This window comes from Oncorhynchus tshawytscha, linkage group LG09, assembly GCF_018296145.1.
Source record: "Oncorhynchus tshawytscha isolate Ot180627B linkage group LG09, Otsh_v2.0, whole genome shotgun sequence".
NCBI lineage: Eukaryota > Metazoa > Chordata > Actinopteri > Salmoniformes > Salmonidae > Oncorhynchus > Oncorhynchus tshawytscha.
Genome location: NC_056437.1, coordinates 23,841,423 through 23,863,980, shown reverse-complemented (window position 1 = coordinate 23,863,980; position 22,558 = coordinate 23,841,423). Strand labels below are relative to the sequence as shown.

The following is a 22,558-nucleotide window of genomic DNA, read 5'->3' as shown; positions in this document are numbered from 1 at the left end:
CAGTTTGGAACTCGGAAGTGAGTGTTGCAACCGAGGACAGACAGTTTTTTACCCTCTATGTGATTCAGCACTCAGCGGTCCCGTCCTGTGAGCTTGTGTGGCCTACTATTTCACAGCTGAGCTGTTGTTGCTCCTAGATATTTCCACTTCACAATAACAGCACATACAGTTGACCGGGGCAGATCTAGCAGGGCATACATTTGACAAACTGACTTGTTGGAAAGGTGGCATCCTATGACGGTGCCACATTGAAAGTCACTGAGTTCTTCAATAAGCCCATTCTACTGCCAATGTTTGTCTATGGAGATTGCATGGCTGTTTGCTCGATTTTATACACATACTTTTGTATATATATAGCGTATGTACCATTTAGAGATGTATTTAATCTGCATCATGTAATTGTTTTCATATCTCATCCTCCCATGGCATCCCATTGAAAAACAAAAACAATACAAGCCAGCACATCTCCCTCCTACTCACACACTCTTCCCTCCCACCACACACTCTCAGCTGTCTAGCTGGAGAACTGATGTGTATGTCTCAGATATCCTGCGGCTCTTCACCCATAATCCTTTCACGGGACAGCAGGGCAGTATTGATTACAAACCAGGCAGAGGAAATAGCAGGATGAGGAGAAGAAGAGTACGGAGGGATAACGGATAGAAGCGGAGAACTGGGCGAATTAATATTTATTAGGATCCCCATGTGACAGGGGAAAAGAGTTAGGAAGGAGAAAGCGGGGAGAGAGGGGATGGGATGCACAAACACACACAGAGTTTTTAGGTTTTGTCTTCGTCCAGCAGCTGTTGGGTTTGAGTGAGAGGGGTGTCCTCCCGGGTGCTCCTTCAGTCTCACATGGGCTGGCTCATGCCAAACACAAATCCACCAGTGTAAAGATCAGCATGTGTCATAACCATACCAACCATAACAACAATGCTTCATCACTGACCCCAGGGCACCGACAGACAGCAAGGCAGATGTCTGATGACAGATTTAAGGCAGGAAAAAAGGGCGGGACCCCCCCTAACCTCTCCTCTCACCCCAGGGAGGAAAGTGTACACCACGTCATCAGGTCATACTTTCCCTTAAGACCCACACTTAAAAACACACTGCAAACCACCAGTGTAGTATGTGAATGAATGTGGATATGTATGTAGCTACAGTATGTGTTTAGCCAATTTATATTTACAGACCATTCACATTTTGTGCATTGTTTCTTAGTTGTCTGCTATGAGTGTGCAGAATGTTTGTGCAGTGGCAAGGAACCAGTTCAGTTTAGCACATAATGGAGATGTGAATATTCAACCCACCCACCCATCCAATACCTTTTAAGAAAGTTGAAGCTCATTTACTCAAAAGTTTAAGGCCATTTAGTAAAAGATAAAATGACCCCAGCCATTATGACATCGGCTGCTGTATGTTCATTCACCTCAGTCGATCTACAAACACATACCCTATTAGCTATAATTAGCCGCTACACATTAACTTACATTAACTCAGCACCGGGATTAAAAACTATAATTTAATACATACAGAGGGATCTGTTAGAAGAAAAAAAAAGTATTAACAAAAGGTAAACAAATAAGTATGCTTTACAGGTTTCTTTTGTGTGCAGTTTTACAGCTAATTTCCTGCAATTATACTAATTGTGCCATGACTTATGCCATTTTAATATGATATCAGAGTGAGAGTGACTAACAAAATCATTGGGGGCCCCCTGGAAAATAGGGCTCCTGGGCATGTGCCCTGCATTCCCAGTCGATAATTTGGCCATGATTGCTACAAATTTACTGTAGATGAGCGATTTGGAGGCCACAGGATGAGGCCAGTGTTTTTTTAATGGATTTTATAGTAAAGATGTAATTTAACTGTAAAAATGTATGAACTTTTAATGTGCCATGAACACAACCAGTCATGATGTTTCCATCTGATTGTCAAACAAATCACAACAAAAATTAGGTTACCTTCGATCGATCGTCCAAAATAATTCCAGCATCCGAACAGCGTACTGAGCACCCGCCAATGTTCCTTCAATCTCAAGTGGCTGAAACTATCTCACAGGAGAAAGTATCAGAGCGAGTCAAACAGTGCCATTCTGTTTTACTATATGTAGCCCATGTATCTGATGCTGTCTGGCAGCATCAGATACAGTACATGGGCTACACATACATGTCCTCTGCCTCTGCAACGATTATCAGCAGCAAAGAAATGCGTATTGTATCCCCCTAGAGCAGGGCTCTCCAACCCTGTTCCTGGACAGGGTTGGAGAGCTTCTCACTCCAACCCTAATGTAGCGCACTTGATTCTAATAATTAGCTTGATGATAAGCTTGATAATAATAATTAGCTTGATGATAAGCAGGTTAGTTACAACTGAGTTTAGAGTGAAACCCTGTAGGAGGGGAGCTCTGCAGGAACAGGGTTGGAGAGCCCTGCCCATGAGTCTAAGGGCCCGAGGCTGGCCTCGCCTTCCTTAATACGGGTAAGCCTGGGGATGTTCATGGCAGAAAAATAGCTAAATAGGGGTGGAGACCCGGTGTAAATCAGTGACGCCTCACTATACATCAAACCAATAAAATGCCTTGCTTGTGCAGAGATCCAATAGTGCTCACTAGATTAGTGTCTTAGGTGCAACAGTGCATGATGATTATTTTTTACAGTCTATGGTGAGGATGGCTGGGAAATCGCTGATTAAAACCCCATCAAAATACAGTATGTTGATTTTGTGTGTAGAGCACACTTCTGACAAAACATTATTTTAAATTCCTCCAGGTTCAAACATAGTCAAACATTTTATCAAAAGGAAGCATGTTTTGAGATACATGAGAAAGCTCTGAAGGTATCCCCTTACCAAGTTACCTTCAGATGATCTATAGAGCACATTTCAGACATGAATGCAATGCGCTTCACAGGAAAAAAATACTAAAAACAATGCAAATAAAAACAGAAATATTTACTACAAAACGAACACAACAAACAAAAGAATAACAATAAAAACAGAAACAGAAAGACCAAAAAGCACCCTAAGCAAATGCTCAACTAAAAAGGTGTGTTTTACGATATATGTCGACAGTTTAAATGTGTCCACAGTTTAAATATGTCCACAGTTTCAGCACCCCTCAGGTTCTGCCTCTCCGTGCCTCTTGGTCCTAGGCTTTGGGGATAGTTAAAAGGCCAGTGCGCTAGAGGACATGAGGGACCTACTGGGTACGTAACTCAAAAGCATGTCTAATATGTATTGGGGTGCACAATCGTAGATAGATTTAAAAAACAATAGAATAATCTTAAAATGTATTCTAAAACTCACAGGCAGCCAGTGCAGAGACTTCAAAACCAGTGTAATGTGTGCTCTCCTTCTGATCTTGATCATTATCTTTCTGTATGTTTTGCAGTTGACCAATGGCTTTCTTAGGTAGACCAGACAGGAGAGCATTACAGTAGTCAAGCCTGCTTGTAATAAAAGCATGGATAAGTCTCTCTGTATCAGCCTGAGATAGAAATGACCGCACCTTGGCAATGTTCCTCAGTTGGTAAAAAGCTATTTGTCACATCCCTGTTCATACACTCAATAAAATCTGTAGCAACTTCAGAAGTAAGATAATGTTTTTTAATAATGCGTTCAGTGTTACCCTGTAATATGAGCAACAAGGTAGTAAAAATACACAGTGGTGATCAGATAAAGCAGTGTCAACAATAGAGGTTCCATCAATAGAAAGCCCCTTGGTAATAACCAGGTTGAGAGTACGGCCGCGGTTATGGGTGAACCCAGTAACATGTTGAATAAAGTCCATAGAGCTAAAAGGATTCATGAATTCAATGGCCTTGGAGGCCGTCACTTTGTCAAAATGAATATTAAAATCGACTAACACGATGATTTTATCATAGTTCTCAAGGACAATAGACAATAGCTCAGAGAAATCAGTAAAGAAAGTGGGGCTGTGCTTTGGTGGCCAATACAGGGTTAGAGCCAGCACTGGGTGCTGACTTAATAAACAGTATAGCATAATGCTCAAAAGACCCAAGGTTGCCAAATGAAATGTCCTTACAGCTGAGAGGATTAGTAAAAATAGAGGTTGTCCCCCCCAACCTTTTTAATTTTGGGGGAAGAGGCTTCAATAAGAGCGGCACTACAGTCTGAAGACAGCCAATGCTTTAGTGAGAAACGAGCAATCAACATTGCCCTCACTAATGAGGTCATTCACAAGAAAGGTTTTACTAGTGATTGCTCTAACATTTAAAAGCAACACATTTAATGAGTGTGGGCCACACCTGGGCATCTGCATCATGGTAACCAATGGAATAACAATCAAATGATGAACGTTACAACAACATGTTCTAACAGTCTCCAATCTATCAGAATGGTAGGACATAACAGTTTGTATAAACTCAGTAGAAGGCGGAGTTAGAGGAAGATAAATTAGGCTACTCACAATAACCATAGGGCCATTTTTATGAGAGTTGATGGGGGTCGTAGAGCAAATTAGAGAACACCATCGTGAGAGTCTCATCTTATCCATTGAGGGGTCAATGTTAATGTTAAGGCCAAACTGTTCGGACGCTAAAGACATTTTCATGAGAAGACCGATTTTCGAGATGTCTCATGGTCTGACAAACACCGCTGTAGCTCTGCCACCTTCCATCGTAGATGTGAAAGGACGACATATGCGGATGCAATGGATTTAAACGCAACCCAGCTCATGATGCCCCTTGGTGATGTGAGGCCTGAGGCAATTGCATCTTCTGCATAATGGTATGGCTGCCAGTGACGAACTAGACTAAAATTGACCAATGTATTTTTTTCTCTGACATGGGCTTTTTGAGTGACTGTCAATGAGTGATATATAACAAGAGAAAAACTGCTGATGCACAACCACGTTTCGAAATTGCAACTTGTGTATTCCACTATTCTTACTCTCAACAGTAAGTGGAGACCCCAAATGAGTTCCTAAATATATATATATATACATTACCAGTCAAAAGTTTGGACACACTTACTCATTCCAGGGTCTTTCTTAATTTTTTACAATGTTCTACATTGTAGAATAATCGTGAAGACATCACAACTATGAATTTACACAAATGGAATCATGTAGTAAACAAAAAAGTGTTAAACACATCACCCTTTGCCTTGATGATAGCTTTGCACACTCTTGACATTCTCTCAACCAGCTTCATGAGGTAGTCACCTGGAATGCATTTCAATTAACAGGTGGGCCTTGTTAAAAGTACATTTGTATTGGGCCTCCCGGTTGGCGCAGTGGTTAAGGGCACTGTACTGCAGCACCAGCTGTGCCACCAGAGACTCTGGGTTTGCGCCCAGGCTCTGTCGTAACCCGCCGCGACCGGGAGGTCCGTGGGGTGACGCACAATTGGCCTAGCGTCGTCCGGGTTAGGGAGGGCTTGGCCGGTAGGGATATCCTTGTCTCATCGCGCACCAGCGACTCCTGTGGCGGGCAGGGTGCACTGCGTGCCAACCAAGGTTGCCAGGTGCACGGTGTTTCCTCCGACACATTGGTGCGGCTGGCTTCCAGGTTGGATGTGCGCTGTGTTAAGAAGCAGTGCGGCTTGTTTGGGTTGTGTATCGGAGGACGCATGACCTTCAACCTTCGTCTCTCCCGAGCCCATATGGGAGTTGTAGCTACTAAACAATTGGATACCACAAAATTGGGGAGAAAAGGGGGTAAAAAAAAATCACACACCATTTAAAAAAAAATCATTTGTGGAATTTATTTCCTTCTTAATGAGTTTGAGGCGATCAGTTGTGTTGTGACAAGGTAGGGGTGGTATACAGCAGACAGCCCTAGCCTTAAGTCCATATATATTATGGCTAGAACAGCTCAAATAAGCAAAGAGAAATGATAGTCCATCATTACTTGAAGACATGAAGGTCAGTCAATTCAAAACATTTAAAGAACTTTGAAAGTTTCTTCAAGTGCAGTCGCAAAAACCATCAAATGCTATGATGAAACTGGCTCTCATGAGGACCGCCACAGGAAAGGAAGACCAAGAATTACCTCTGCTGCAGAAGATAAGTTCATTAGAGTTACCATCCTCAGAAATCAGCAATTAACTGCACCTCAGATTGCACCTCAGAGAGTTCAAATAACAGACACATCTCAACATCAACTGTTCAGAGGAGACTGCATGAATCAAGCCTTCATGGTTGAATTGCTGCAAAGAAACCACTACTAAAGGACACCAAAAGAAGAAGAGACTTGTTTGGGACAAGAAACATGAGCAATGTACATTAGACCAGTGGAAATGTGTCCTTTGGTCTGATGAGTCAAAATTTAGATTTTTTATTCCAACTGCCGTCTTTGTCAGACGTCGAGTGGGTGAACGGATGATCTCTGCATGTGTGGTGAAGCATGGAGGAGGTAGTGTAGGGGTGCTTTTCTGGAGACACTGTCTGTGATTTATTAAGAATTCAAGGCACACTTACCAGCATGGCTACCACAGCATTCTGCAGCAATACGCCATCCTGTCTGGTTTGCACTTAGTGGGACTATCGTTTTTTTTTCAACAGGACAATGACCCAAGAAACCTACAGGCTGTGTAAGGGCTAACTTACAAAGAAATAGAGTGATATAGTGCTGCATCAGATGACCTGGCCTCCACAATCACCTGACCTCAACCCAATTGAGATGGTTTGGGATGAGTTGGACTGCAGAGTGAAGGAAAAACAGCCAACAAGTGCTCAGCATATGTGGGAACTCCTTCAAGACTGTTGGGAAAGCATTCCAGGTGACTACCTCATGAAGCTGGTTGAGAGAATGTAAGGCTGTCATGAAGGCAAAGGGTGGGTACTTTGGGTTACTACATAATTCCATATGAGTTATTTCCTAGTTGTGATGTCTTCACCATTATTCTACAATGTAGATAATAGTCAAAATAAAGAACAATCCTTGAATGAGTAGGTGTGTCCAAACTCTTGACTGGTACTGTATATATATAAGTATATATATGTATATATATATATATATGTCCAAACTCTTGACTGGTACTGTATATATATAAGTATATATATGTATATATATATATATGTATATATATATATATATATATATATATATATATATATATATATAAATTTAAAAAAAATTAGGTCCAGACCTCATATGTAGCTATAGTCCTGCCCTACCCACACACAGTTGCATTTAAGTTTAAAAAAAATTTAACACCTCATTTAACGTCAAGCCCTCCCATCCCAGAGGCCACATTAACTTCCCAGTGAGGGGCAGAGAGAGTGCACGACGTCAAACAGAAATCAAAGAACAATCTAGAGACTTCATCCATTTTTCATGATATTTTTCATTTAGCCTCTTAGGACCCCAGTAATGGCAATCAATAGATCAAGCTGCTGTCACACCGTTAAGACCTATAGGGACCACTATATAGGTCTATAAACACACACACACACACACACACACACACACACACACACACACACACACACACACACACACACACACACACACACCTTTATTCAACACAATAGTATTCTCTGCAATTATTCTCTATAATTATACTTCTTCATAACTATAATTTATGACCGCAATATTACCATCCACAAAATATGTGCTGCTACTATCCTTTTAATGGTCATATCATCGAGTTTACAATAACAGCATCATTAAAACACATACACATATAGGCAACACAGCTCGTCCAATGGGGCACTCTATCTTTCCAATTTCATGGCACTCATCCATAACATAAAGAATTGTGGGTGGGACTTACATGCTACTTCTAATGATGCGTTTTTGCTCACTGCCTCCCCCAGGTAATTGCGGGCCACACACACGTAGCTGCCGTCGTCTGGCTTGCTGCGTCGGCCGTGGACGATGCGCAGGAAGAAGAGGGAGCCGCTGGGCAGCAGCATGCGGTGGGAACGGGGGTTGTCCCGGTCCGTCTCCACACGCTCCCCGTCCTTGTACCACTCCACCGTGGGGGCGGGACGCCCCTCCGCCTTGCAGTTGAGGGTGGCCGGCTCCCCCTTGGACACGATGAGGTCAGAGGGGTGCTCCACGATCCGAGGAAGGGAGTCATCCTGACGCAGACGAGATCCTGGGAGGAGAAGATTGGAGAAATGATTAGCTACACATATGCCAACATAAGATATGTTCAGTAATACCAACTGACAATATCGGTAAGTCCGGATTGATGTGTAAAATATACAGGGAGAAAGTCTGAGAGAAAGCCCATAAATGAGTGCCAGGCCCTGACAGGCAGCACACACACCATGGCACCACACAAAAACGAGCCGCAATATCCACAATGACAGACAGAAGCCAGAGAGTTATTATGGCTAATTGGATTTTTCATTGACACATTCCGTCAAGTGCTCTGTTCCTCTTAGATGCTGCTGGGTGGTGAGTGGGTGAGAGAGTTGGTTGTTAGTGTGTGTAGCAAATAAATGTTGAATGTCGATTTCTATTTCTAAGCGTGTCTTCAGATAGGCACGTGTGTGCCCATTGGGGATATAGAAAAGCATAATCAACATGTTTGTGTGTCTTCTGTTCCTCTTTGACAGAATCAGACTTTTGCATTCAATGTGTATGAGGAGTCTGTTTCTCTGTCCCTCACCCAGGGTTTGATGTCACCGTGAACAAGTCAACAGGAACACATTCCTGTGTTTCAGCTGGAAGTGGAGGAAAAGCAACCCAACCATGCTGTGGGAAGGAGAGGAAGCAGCAAGTGTTTGATGTCATTACCAAGCGCTTGCTCCCACACTGCCTCCAGCTCTACCTAGTACCCACAACCCTCCTCTTCTCCCCTTGTCTGTGTTGGTGACGCAGTGAGGCATCACAACACAACATGATTCTATCATTACTCATACCAAGACAAATGGGATATGACAAACACTACTCTGTTTTTCTGTGTAAGGATGGGAGTGAGCACTTAACAGGGTAACCTGGGAGAGAGCTATAGTGTTCAGTTGGATGACGAGACTAGCTGAGCCATGACAGAAATATGTTTTAGTAATGGGTTTAGTTTTCTGCAACTGTTGCTCTTTCAAGTCTGCACAGCTCTCCTTGATCGGAAATCTGCTAACAATATACCCAATACGTCTATTTCCAGCTTCTCAAATCCATCAGACTCTACCTAATCCAACAGGTGGATTTCTAACATGAGCGAAGCTGCCAGCCACTGGCATGCCACACTCCAAAACGCCACTCTCAGATAATTACCAATACCCAGCCCACTCAAGTGTGCCGACTCCCTGCCCGTCTGACTTACTCTCACTCCCCCTCCCCTCCCTTCCCCACACCCACACCCACCCCCACCTAGTGTTTAATGGCCCTAATGGGGACTGTCTGGATCCATTCAACTACAACCACAGTTATAAATTCATATGTAACCAAAGATATCCACCCTCCAAAAAGCTTCTCATTTCATTAGTCCCTTCAGTGAGCCTGTTCATGGAACTGCCCACGCAATTCATGCACTCAGTTTCACCCAAGTCCTGAGAGCAGTACAGAAGCTGAAACAGACTAATGCTCATTACAGCCACCCAGGGCTTACTCTACTATGGCCCTGCATATGAGCAGTGGTTTTTATCCCTGAATAAACTAGTCTTAAAGGTCTCCCGACAACCTGAACTTTCTGAGATAAGGTTTCCCCATAGAGCAGCTATGGTCTTTCCAAACTCATTACTCTCTACCTTATCTTTCTCTCTCTGAGGTAAAACTGTACGCCCAGGCGACAGCAGAAATGTCATGGCTACGCTTGACTGGGATTTAGCTGCACTCTGGCTAAACAAAAACATATGAAAACAGCATCTCCCTCTGCACTTTAACTTTGACCATATCAACTGTCACATCCATTACAGCTGACATCCCTCTCCTACTGAACATAGCTGTTGGCTGGAATATTCATAAAGGGAAGTGTACTGAGGGAACCCAGTCAGTCAGAATAGTTATGGTAATACCATCACCTACCACTGATATCAACACGCTGTACCAATATTGACAAATTATGATGTCCCTTGAAATTACAGTGGAATAACAATTATACTTTTAAAGTGCATGTACAATGAATGTATTTGAATTGCTGATTGGTGAACTGCACTGTGCACATAGAGTTTGCACTTCACCCAATGTGCAGTTATCAGGAATTGACTGAATATAGACTAATGATATTGACCATCTTGGACTCTCCCATCACAGCAGAGGATGATAATGTGTCGTTCTCTGTGACAAGGCGTTGTCTCATAATGTTTCTGTTTAATCTCAAGCGTACTTTCAATAACACAGCGCTGCCAATACCTTGCCATTTAATCACCCACAGACAGTCAAATGGCCTTTTGCCAAAACTCTCCATGTCACCCTCTTTCATACACAACAATAACACACATGCACAGGCAGAAAACAACCTCAAAGCCAACGTGACAAAGTTATACAGCAACAAATCGATGAAGAGAGATGGGTGAGTGTGTGTGAAAGAGAGTGAAAGACAGAGAGAGACACTGCTACTAAAACACAATAACATACTCATACTAGCACACAGTATAACACCTGCTACCCAATTGTACGGGTACAGGAGTTGAATGAAAGCCCTGTAAGAGTGGTTAAGAGCATTGGGCCAGTAACTGAAAGGTTGCTGGTTCAAATCCACAAGCCGACTTGGTGAAAAATATGTTGATGTGCCCTTGAGCAAGGCACTTAACCATATTTGCTCCTGTAAGTCGCTCTGGATAAGAGAGTCTGCTAAATGACTAAAATGTAAATGTGGTAGAATATAAGCAATGGAGTGGGGCATCACTGTGTATATGGTAGTCAACAGCCATAGGGATGGAACCAGCCCCCTCTCTCACCAAATCAATGCTTTCAATGTGGACATGGTCATCAAAAATAGCTGCATGTCCAGTGGGGGACAACACAGTGGCATTGGCCTGGAAAGCCCATAGCGACCAAGACAGGGAGCTCAACCGTTATGAGTGCTGTGTCCTCACCAGTGATGGTGCTCAAGGGACAGACAGTACGTACAGTATGTCCTGTGAGCAGTGGACACAGTGTCCATATATAACAGACTGAAACAAGTCACAGGACTATAAGATAATTCAGCATAATAGTCTCCATGACATGTTTTTGGGACTTTTCAGAGAAAAAAATCTAAGTTCCACCAGCTGCATATCTGAACCCAAATCATCTGAGTCTAACACAAGCCTTCTGATGTTCGGGGTCCAACTGTATAGATCCATCAACTTCACAAATTTTTTCCCCTTCTTTACATTTCTTAGACACTATTGATGTCCCTCTAAATTCTTAAATGGAAAATCCACTCAAAACTATATTTTGCTATTTTTTCCAGTCCGCTGTTGACAGTCCAAAAATGTTTTCTATGTCAGCAGTCAAGTTTTCAAGACTTAGGACTCATCATGGTGATGTGGCAAGTGACACTATGCTTCTTGAAAATCCAATATCTTAAAAACTTGACTGCTGACATGCAAAACATTTGGGACTGGATTAACTGTGGACTAATGAAAAAAATACCAAAATATAGTTTGTAAGTGGATTTTTCCTTTAAGACTGTGAAAATGTAGTAGGACATCAATGGTGTCTATTAAATATAAAGAAGGGGGTGACAACTTATTATTAACAAAAGAAAGATGACAATGAAAGTGAAAGCTGCTGCCTATTAAATATTGTCAGTCACCTATGGTTAATTGACACAATACAGTGCTGAATGTCATTAAATTGAAACCGAATAAATGGTGCTTTCATTTATCAGCCATGGGCAAAATTAAACCTTTCAAATCCTCCCTAATGATAGACTTACATCAATTAGGAAAATGTATTCATTAACAATTAAATTAATCAGGGACCCCTAAATAAGCATATGTTTCGAATTGCAATATATGATTAATTTGTATGATGTCCACGAATTCAATCGATAAAAAACACATTGACAATCCATTGCTCATAAAATAGTCTGGTGCATCAAAGCCACGTTGAAAGGATCAACCCCTGCATGTTGAGACACATTAATGCGCAAACAGAAACCACATGTGTGCACCCCTTTTTCGGCTGCTTGTTGCAACGTTTTGAAATGAGGAATAAACAGGCAAGTCAGGCAAAATACTGTTGCTACTGCAGGTGCTCTAATCAAACGCGGGGTTGTTCGATGTTTTAGGTGGGGTACCCACACTTAGACTATGTGTATATCTAAAACGAAAAACAGGGAAAAGCTATGTTTTTATTACAAACGTAATTGTGGTGACCAAATCAAATGAAAGGTTCCAGGACTTACCGTTGACTTGGGTGTGCAATAGTCCATAGAAAAATAAAAACCGTAGTAGACCCATTCTGGCATAGTAACCGTCCACGGTATATTAGCGCAAAACTCGTCAGATAGACTTATTTACCTTGCTTATTGTGCGACTCTGTAGTCGGTTCTGAGCATATAAACTGTTGAATTTTAATATAAAGAATTTAAGTTATATTTTAATGGACAACGAAATCATTCACGATACGACTTCATGTTTTCTCACCAAGAGCGCACCCGATGGGTAGCCTACTTCTCCACACAACATTTGGAGGTGTCTCATCACCAGACACTAACCAAAGAGCGACGATGTGCTCGCCTCATAGCATCTCCCCGACCGGCTCCAGAGCCTATTTCATGCAATGCTCCTTCTAGCTAAAATCGTCGAAAACGAAGCCCATAGGCTACAATATATAATATAAATGGTCTGAATGACCATCATTTTGAAAATATCACTCCGACGGAATACGCGCAGTTCAGTAACCTACAGGCGGGACGGTTGTGAGACAACGGTGGTGGACTGTGGTGGTTTCAGACCGAGGTGAATAGCTGCACAGTTACAGCCCCCTTCCTCGTGGAACTGTACATTGGTAGCCTACAGTAGTAGTGGGCTACAAAACGCGAATACGCAGACTTCCATCAAACCATCTCAGAATGTGCTATTTAGAGGTTGTCCTATGCGCTGATCTGAAGTCAGTTTGGGTTTAGATTAGAGGGGCAAACTAGTCCTAGATCTGAACTGTCGACATAGCTACAGAGCGCTGTGGAAACCACATTCAAATCACATAACTACATTAGGCTATGCCAATATTTCTTGGGGAGATTTGCGCATAGAAATGTTGTTTGGGTTTGGTGTTTAAATTGCTATGCATTTGATTTGCAAATCAAGGCAATTGATTTAATAGCACTGCTATGTGCGCCTTATAACATATGGAGTAGGCTAAACATCAAATCAAATTGTATTGGTCACATCACATATTTAGGAGATGTTTTTGCGGGTGTAGCGAAATGCTTGTGTTCCTAGCTCCAACAGTGCAGTAATATCTAACAATTCACAACAATACACACAAATCTAAAAGTAAAATAATGGAATTAGGAAATATATAAATATTAGATCGAGCAATGTAGGAGTGGCATTGACAAAAATACAGTACAATAGAATACAGTATACATCAAAGTGCAATCAAGTTGCGTCCTCTATCCACGACATAGTATACATCAAAGTACAACAAGTTGCGTCCTCTATCGACGACATGGTTATCTCTTAGATATCATCTGGCATAGACAGAATGTGACTGCAAAGTGGTTTGTTCCTATATGGCAATTCTCTCAGTGAATATCAATGACAACTTCACTGCTAATAGCCCATGGCACATACTGTCTACTGCCAGCAGTCGATTCCATCCACATGAATAAGAGGAATGAAAACCCTGGGCCTTATTCTTGATGAACTGGGCACTCAATGAGCTATTGACAAAAATACTCCTCCCAACAAGCACATTCAATAATGCTTATCTACTGATGATAATTTAGTTAGCCCAGTGAACTGAATTGAAATGTACTGTCACTTTTTGGTTAATCATGAGTCATTTTTTAGTAAAAAACAAATAAAACATTTAAAAATACTGTAAAATCAGCAAAACATTTCTTTAATTCAGGAAATCTTTTCCCAAGTCTTCCCACAAATAAAAAAAAAGACATATGTGATTGTGTCTCAATGTATGAAATTATTGTTATTTTAAAATACGATCTCTTTTTGTGTTTAGTTGTGGTCAATATGAAGCCTGCAAATTATTCTAATTATGTTCCAGCCCTTTGACCATCCACTCCCACAAAAATGGTCCCGTGGCTGAATCTAGTTGCCTACCCCTGATCTATGGTGTCAGGAGAAATCCAGGTGGTGGAGAAATGTGTGTGTGTGTTTGGCGGGTGGTGGGTGGCGGGTGGCGGGACACAATGCAGATAGCCCGGTTAGGCCAATGTGGGAGCACTGGTTGGTCAGCCCAATTGAGGTAGTATGTGCATGAATGTATAGTTAAAGTGACTGCATATATGATAAACAGAGAGTAGCAGCAGCATAAGAAGAGGGGTTGGAGGGGGCACACAATGCAAATAGCCGGGGGACATTTGATTACCTGTTCAGGAGTCTTATGGCTTGGGGGTAAAAACTGTTGAGAAGCCTTTTTGTCCTAGACTTGGCACTCCAGTACCGCTTGCAATGCGGTAGTAGAGAGAACAGCCTATGACTGGGGTGGCTGGGGTCCTTGACAATTTTTAGGGCCTTCCTCTGACACTGCCAGGTGTAGAGGTCTTGGATGGCAGGCAGCTTAGCCCCAGTGAAGAATTGGGCCGTACGCACTACCCTCTGTAGTGCCTTGCTGTCAGAGGCCGAGCAATTGCCGTATCAGGCAGTGATGCAACCAGTCAGATGCTCTCAATGTTGCAGCTGTAGAACATTTTGAGGATCTCAGGACCCATGCCAAATCTTTTTAGTTTCCTGAGGGGGAATAGCCTTTGTCATGCCCTCTTCACGACTGTCTTGGTGTGTTTGGACCATTCTAGTTTGTTGTTGATGTGGACATCAACAACAAACTCTCAACCTGCTCCACTACAGCTCCGTCGATGTTAATGGGGGGCGTGCTCGGTCCTCCTTTTCCAGTAGTCCACAATCATCTCCTTAGTATTGGTTACGTTGAGGGATAGGTTGTTATTCTGGCACCACCCGGCCAGGTCTCTGACCTCCTCCCTATAGGCTGTCTCGTCGTTGTCAATGATCAGGCCTACCACTGTTGGGTCATCGGCAAACTTAATGATGCTGTTGGAGTTTTATCTGGCCATGCAGTCGTGGGTGAACAGAGAGTACAGGAGGGGACTGAGCACGCACCCCTGGGGAGCTCCAGTGTTGAGGATCAGCGTGGCAGATGTGTTCCTACCCACCCTCACCATCTGGGGGCGGCCCGTCAGGAAGTCCAGGATCCAGTTGCAGAGGGAGGTGTTTAGTCCCAGGATCCTTAGCTTAGTGATGAGCTTTCAGGGTACTATGGTTTTGAACACTGAGCTGTAGTCAATGAATAGCATTCTCACATAAGTGTTCCTTTTGTCCAGGTGGGAAAGGGCAGTGTGGAGTGCAATAGAGATTGCATCATCTGTGGATCTGTTCAGGCGGTATGCATAAACACTTTTTTGGTTACTACATGATTACATTTGTTTTATTTCATTGTTTTGATGTCTTCACTATTATTATACAATGTAGAAAATAGTATAAAAAAAACTTGCATGAGTAGGTGTGTCCAAACTTTTGACTTGTACTGTACATATTTCCTCAATTACCTCAACTATCTCCTACCCCTGCACATTGACTTTGTACGTACTCTTTGTATAATGAAAAAATATATATAAACGCAACATGCAACAATTTCAAAGATTTTGCTGAGTTACAGTTCATATAAGGAAATCAGTTAATTGAAATAAATAAATTAGGCCTTAATCTATGGATTTCACATGACTTGGCGTGTGCAGCGCCCCACTAGTACCCACTAGTAAGCCAGACCCAGCCAATCAGAATGAGTTTTACCTACAAAAGGGCTTTATTACAAATAGAAATACTCCGCAGCCCCTCCCCTCCCCCCCTCCCCTCCTCTGACGATCAAGCAGGTGAAGAAGCCGGATGTGGAGGTCCTGTGCTGGCATAATGACACGTGGTCTGCGGTTGTGAGGCCGGTTCTCAAAAACGACGTTGGAGGCGGCTTATGGTAGAGAAATTAACATTCAGTTCCCCGGCAACAGCCCTGGTGGACATTCCTGAAGTCAGCAATCCCCTTGCATGCTCCCACAAAACTTGAGACATATGTGGCATTGTGTTGTGTGACAAAACTGCACATTTTAGAGTAGCCTTTTATTGTCCACAGCACAAGGTGCACCTGTGTAATGATTATGCTGTTTAATCAGCTTCTTGATATGCCACACCTGTCATGTGGATGGGTTGTCCTGACAAATGATAAAATGCTCACTAACAGGGATGTAACACATGTGTGCACAAAAATTTAGAGAATTAAGCTTTTTGTGTATATGGAACATTTCTGGGATCTTTAATTTCAGCTCATGAAACATGGCATGGCACGAACACTTTATATGCTGTGTTTATATTTTTGTTCAGTTATAGTTTCGTTATAGATATTTTATTTTGTTACTATTTTTAAAAGATTGTTGCAAAATGTTTGTACTTTTTAACTCTGCATTGTTGTATTTGGCGCATGTGACAACTAACATTTTATTTTATTTTTTATAATATGAGAGGGTTGAGTGCAAAGCACTCACAGGAATAGGTGGTCTCTGCAGATGATGGGATAAGTGCTATCATGAAGTGAAAATAAACCATACCATCTGTGATTGCTTCTGATGGGAGAAAGTGACCCTGTTCCCATCCCACACTTTCCTTTCTCTACCTCTGATGCGCACCTCTGTGGCCTTGTCTTTTAGATGATGCCTTTACATCTCCCCTGCCATTATTGGCACTCTGTATCTGAAAGACACTTTGTCAGAAAGAAAACATGTAGTTTATAAAAGTTTCATGAACTGAATGTTTTGAGGTGCATAGGCCCACTCACACCCACACACACAACACTAGTTCCATTGAGGAACACTGAAGATAGTTGTTTGTCGAAGAAGCTCTCATTGGAAATGTAATGGTCTCTCACTCAATAATGCATAACAGAATAGTTCATGAACCTGACATATGAAATCGGCACAGGAATTCACATATGTACAGCCCTCACACAAACACACAACAAAAATATGTTTCATGATTTTGTCAAACGGTATAGCTTATAGGCTATCGTGTCTCACGGCCAATGGAGGTGAACAGTAGCCCACACTGTACATGTTTACATTTACATTTGAGTAATTTAGCAGAAGCTCTTTTCCAGAATGACTTACAATTAGTCCATGCATCCTCAGATATGTAGGTGAGTCAACCACATATCACAGTTGTAGGATTTATTTAAGTAGCATTTCAGACGTTTTCAGAATGTAAAACATATCCTGTAACTTACAGGCAACCAGTTTCCTGTTTAGTTACCATATTTTATGGTATCCAATACTGTTACTGTAAGCTTTTTTACCATTATTTTTCCGGAAACTTACAGTCAACTGGCGCCTGCAAGCTGACTCTGGTTGTCAGTTGTATGGTGTTTCCTCCGACATATAGGTGCTGCTGGCTCCCGGTTAAAGCGCACAGTGTGTTAAGAAGCAGTGCGGCTTGGCAGGTCATATTTCGGAGGACGCATGACTCTCTCCCGAGCCCATTGGGGAGTTGCAGCAATCAGACAAGATTGTAACTACCAATTGGATATTATGAAATTGGGGAGAAAAAGAGGGTCAAAAAATACAACTATTTTTCTGCCCACAACATTTTTCAACAATGCACCATAATATACAGTCTAATTTACACTATAATTCTTCACATTATTTTATTGTTGATAAATGTAAAAATGTACCATATGAATCAGTTTTCCATTACAGTGTAATATTCTGTATAATTAATTTTGTAAATCATATAAATGTTGTAAATGTTGTTTGGTTGGTTCACTTCAGACCTTGATGTCTCTCAATCAGATCATTCAGAGTTGTTTGTAAAAGTTGCCAGTTGCCAATCACACAATGCTGTGTGGTTACAGTAATGTACGGTTACAGTAATGTACAGTAATTAAGCAGTTTACTTCAAAGCACTGTGCCAATGCTTGTATCACTTTATCAGAAGCACATCATCATTGACATCCAAAGCTTTGTTTGATCACATGCCTTTTCAAAGTGTGTGGTGCAAAATGCAGATCCCACTGATTTCACCACGATTCCAGTGCTTTCTTTGATTCCAAGCTGCTTTTAAACATCAACCTCTACTGGACGCTGTACTTATAAATGTAATTACATTTTTTACAAGTTGTTTCACTTGACTGGTAATTTAGCAGCTAGAGTTGGAAACTATAGAACATTCCGGGACCGTAAGGTATGGGGTAGAATCATGGTGAAGGCACACTGAAAATTATTTTATGTGAAATCCCACTTTCTGCACATTGTTGTTCAAATCATTTGTTTTATTTAGTGTAGTATAAGCTTCTGTCTAGCGCTCTCTGGGGGCATATGCACAAACCCCCGGAGAACAAGGCAATGCTACAGGTATTAAATAAACACTTTTCTTAAATACTGGGATAATAATAATTAATCATTTTAAAAATCTACTCACTCAAAAGGCAGGGAACCTATCGAAACAACATGATTGTAATCCCTACAAGGGATATGGCTACAACATGATTGTAATCCCTACAAGGGATATGGCTACAACATGATTGTAATCCCTACAAGGGATATGGCTACAACATGATTGTAATCCCTACAAGGGATATGGCTACAACATGATTGTAATCCCTACAAGGGATATGGCTACAACATGATTGTAATCCCTATAAGGGATATGGCTACAACATGATTGTAATCCCTACAAGGGATATGGCTACAACATGATTGTAATCCCTACTTGGGATATGCCTACAACATGATTGTAATCCTATAAGGGATATGGCTGCCGTTTCCTGCCAAATAGTGGCCTGCTCGGACATTAGTCCTCAAGCATTTGCAATTGGCTTTTACAAAATAATAATCAACTAGAAAACTAGACATTAGCGGCAACAAACGCTGCAAAACACTCAACAACATGTTTACAGTGTGGGGTGTAGAGTACACATTTTAATAGTGAATGTCCGACTGTCTTTAACAATGCGAGAGTATTTGCTTGTAGGGGAAATGGCGCACTACAGTCACGCTGTAGTCACTCTGGCCTCGGACTATACAAATACCGTGATCTCTAAATAATCTATGTCAAATTCCAACATGAGGCAAAGATGCATTTCAATTGATTGTAAAGAGAAAGCATCTCCTTGTCAATCATCCCTTCCATTTTCATAACATGGCGAAACAGGCTATTTAAAAGGTTTGTACTCCAGCTCTAATGAAATGGCACTTAGTTCTAGTTCACTGCATGTGTTGCCAGCCCTCCCAGCCTAGTCAATACCGGTCAATACTGTCAATATGATTATGAATGCAATTCATTGCCATGAAATGAAAGTGAGACATGCTGCATTAGGAGCTATTGATCCAGAGAGTGAAATTAAATAGCTTTTTACTCAGGGCATTTAGAATTGTGGATCAAATTAGAATTGTTGATAATGACACAATGAAATCACAAATGATGATGGAGCAAGCTGTGCTAACCGATATTAAATGTCACTATAGATGAAAACGTTACGTTTATTGAGAGAGGTTTTGGGTTGTATTGCTGTCCTTCCATATTGTGGCCATGGAAACCACATCTGAATTCACACTACAGAACAAGGCCACTGGCTATTCATTGGCACTATCAGGTATGAAGGTAAGACACAGATGCAGACACATCAAATTAACAATGGTTTAATAATCCAGCAGGGGCAATAGACAGTAAACCAGAGGTGGGGTCAGTAAACCAGAGGTGGGGCATTGATACCGGACGGCAGGCAGGCTCAGGGTAAGCATAGGTCAAACATCCAGAGGTGGGGCAAAGGTTCAGGTCGGCAGGCAGGCTTAGGGCCAGGCAGAGTGGTCAGGCAGGCGGGTTCAGAGTCAGGCAGAGGACAGGCAAGGGTCAAAACCAGGAGGGCGAGAAAAAGAGAGACAGGGAAAATCAGAAGCCGAGAACAAAAACACTGGTTGACTTGACAAACAAGACGAACTAGCAACAGACATTCATATGGTACCAGGCCAGTAGCAGAAACTTCAGCCATCATTCTAGTCCAAGCCCTTTTCCGAAGATGTCCATACTGCTATCGCGAGTACTCGTAATAGGATCATGTACGCTCTTTATTTTATTTGAGTATATTAGTCTATTTCAGGGGTTCCCAATTACATTCAGCCGTGGGATGATTTTTACTTGAGCAGATGGTCGAGGGGCCGGAAAATACAGTAGTTATAAATAATTTGTACACCGCAAATTGACCGCAAGAATCCCAAGCAGATAGTATTTGACAAAAACAGAATAATTTCAAAACTTGATTACATTGGTATATCTCTGTTTATGCGTGGGAATACTTGAGAACAGATTTTCTAGTATTTTATTTCCAACAACGAAAAGTATTTTTTTGCTCAGAAAACTTGGGGAACACTAATCTATTTGTTTCTAGATCAGATCTTAGTCCATGATAGGCAGCAGTATATGTATAGATAAATTCACAGTGTGAATAGACCAACAAGCAGGAGGCTGACAGTGCAGGGATCACAGTCTACAGAAACCTGTTACACAAACAGAGCAGAGCTCAAGGCATATGCTGCTCCTGTAGACAAGCTCTTCTTCATTCCTCACACACACACACACACACACACACACACACACACACACACACACACACACACACACACACACACACACACACACACACACACACACACACACACACACACACACACACACACACACACACACGCACACACACACACACACACACACACACACACACACACACGCACGCACATGCACACACGCGCACACACAGGCACACAGAAATCTATACACTTATCACTATATACCAAATTATGCTGATCCACTTCAAAGGGTCCTTTTGATATGACCCGGGCTTTACGTTGAAGCATTTATCTGTCACTCAGCGGCCCCTTTGGTCTTCAGCCTACACATGAACCCTGTGTAAAGTGTCATTATTACCAACAGCCTTTTCACATCTAATTGAGAGACCCAGATTATGAACTAATCAGCCATAAAGATATGCATGTGTACCTAAACCACCCACACACAGTGTATCGTATGAACATGCTGATGACCAGCCCTCAACAGTGTTTTTTCTGATGGCCACACTGCACATTATCAACACCCTGCCCAGTACACAGCAGCCTCAGACACCAAACACAAAATCACATCAATCAATTTAATGCATTGTAGATCATCTTAAGCATTATGTTTTCCTATCAGGCTTTTATACAGGCTATATCAATAAATCATCATAGAATTTGTCAGACATGCTAATATGTTTGATGTAGTGGCCATTTTCTGAACCATATATTATCATAAGGAACAGCTAATTTAGTATACCTAAAAGGAAAAGGGGGAAATGAAACCATTCCTCCTACTTGATTTCTTTCACAGAGCATGGAGCTGAAGTAATGAGGCCAAAATTAACTTGGTGACAGGGCCAGTGATGGTGACACCTCGCTCAGGGCCAACGCACACAGGGCCACACTGCTCCTAGAGGTGGGAGGAGCTCTGAGTAAACCAATAAAAACAGATGCTTTATGCTCAGACTGAGGCTTGCAGAGAATGCCCATGCATGGGGAGCAGGACAGTAGGTCAGAGAAGTGCTCTTGAGGGGCAGAAAAGGGTGAACTGTTTCTTTCAAAGTTCCATCAAACCCCAATATATTCCTACTTCAGTCACAGGCTTAGCAGACTCCACCTCTTATCCTACTTCCATCACAGAGACAGACGTGTTGCCAGGCAACGTGAGAGAGTGCTCTACTCTCACTAAACAAAATCACACCCAGCAGCACTGACTATCATGTATCTCTCTCTCTCTCTCTCTCTCTCTCTCCCTCTCTCTCGATTTATCTCTTTCTCTCTCTCCTTCCTTCTCTCGATCACACATTGAACAGTGTCAAGGTCGTGGGCCTCTTTGTCTGCACCATTACGCTCTCATCCCTGTGTTTGTCCAGCCCCACTGCATCAGGGGGGACAGATGGTGTTAGTGACAGAGTGGTCAGAGCCAGGCACAGGCCACAAACACACACACACACACACAAGGCCAGCCTAGTGAGAGTGGACACCTGTCCTGACCGTGCATGCCAGCGATGGGGAAGAGAGGCAATGGTTTCTGTGCCAAGTGACAAACCTCTGTCTCACAGTTTAGAAGCCTGTTATAAACACTGGGCATGGACCCAGAGCTAACAGACCTCATGTAGAGCTTCAGTCTGTAGAGTTATCTCATTTTCTTTTTCATGTTCTAACTAGTGATGGGTCGTTTCGGGAACAAACAGCTCTTTTTAAACAGACATTTGTGGTGAACCGGATCGCTGTGGAAGAGCTGTTCATTTGGCACCCTGATATGCATACAGCTATTATTGCTTTTTGAGCTCCAGACAACGATTATGTGCTGATAAGATCTAAAAAACATTCTCTGAAGATGGTAATTCTTCACTGTAGGAAGAATAGTTAGTGAGGAGAGATCCTCATTCTTGTCCACATTAATTTTCGCTGTGTAAGCT

The 22,558-nt window shown here is 42.1% G+C and overlaps 1 protein-coding gene across 4 annotated transcripts in view; it reads right to left on the bottom strand.

Annotated features, from left to right (window-relative positions):
* The window catches only part of LOC112257613 (roundabout homolog 2-like), a 150,705-nt gene extending 137,835 nt beyond the window's left edge, over positions 1 to 12,870 (bottom strand). For all 4 annotated transcript variants that reach the window (XM_042326691.1, XM_042326693.1, XM_042326692.1 and 1 more), the window contains exons 1-2: positions 12,252 to 12,870; positions 7,740 to 8,066 (exon numbers count right to left, since the gene is read on the bottom strand). In XM_042326691.1, coding sequence (XP_042182625.1) covers positions 7,740 to 8,066; positions 12,252 to 12,306 — 382 coding nt within the window. In that variant the 5' untranslated portion in view covers positions 12,307 to 12,870. The remainder of the gene's footprint in view (positions 1 to 7,739; positions 8,067 to 12,251) is intronic.
* Positions 12,871 to 22,558: the final 9,688 nt, after the last annotated feature.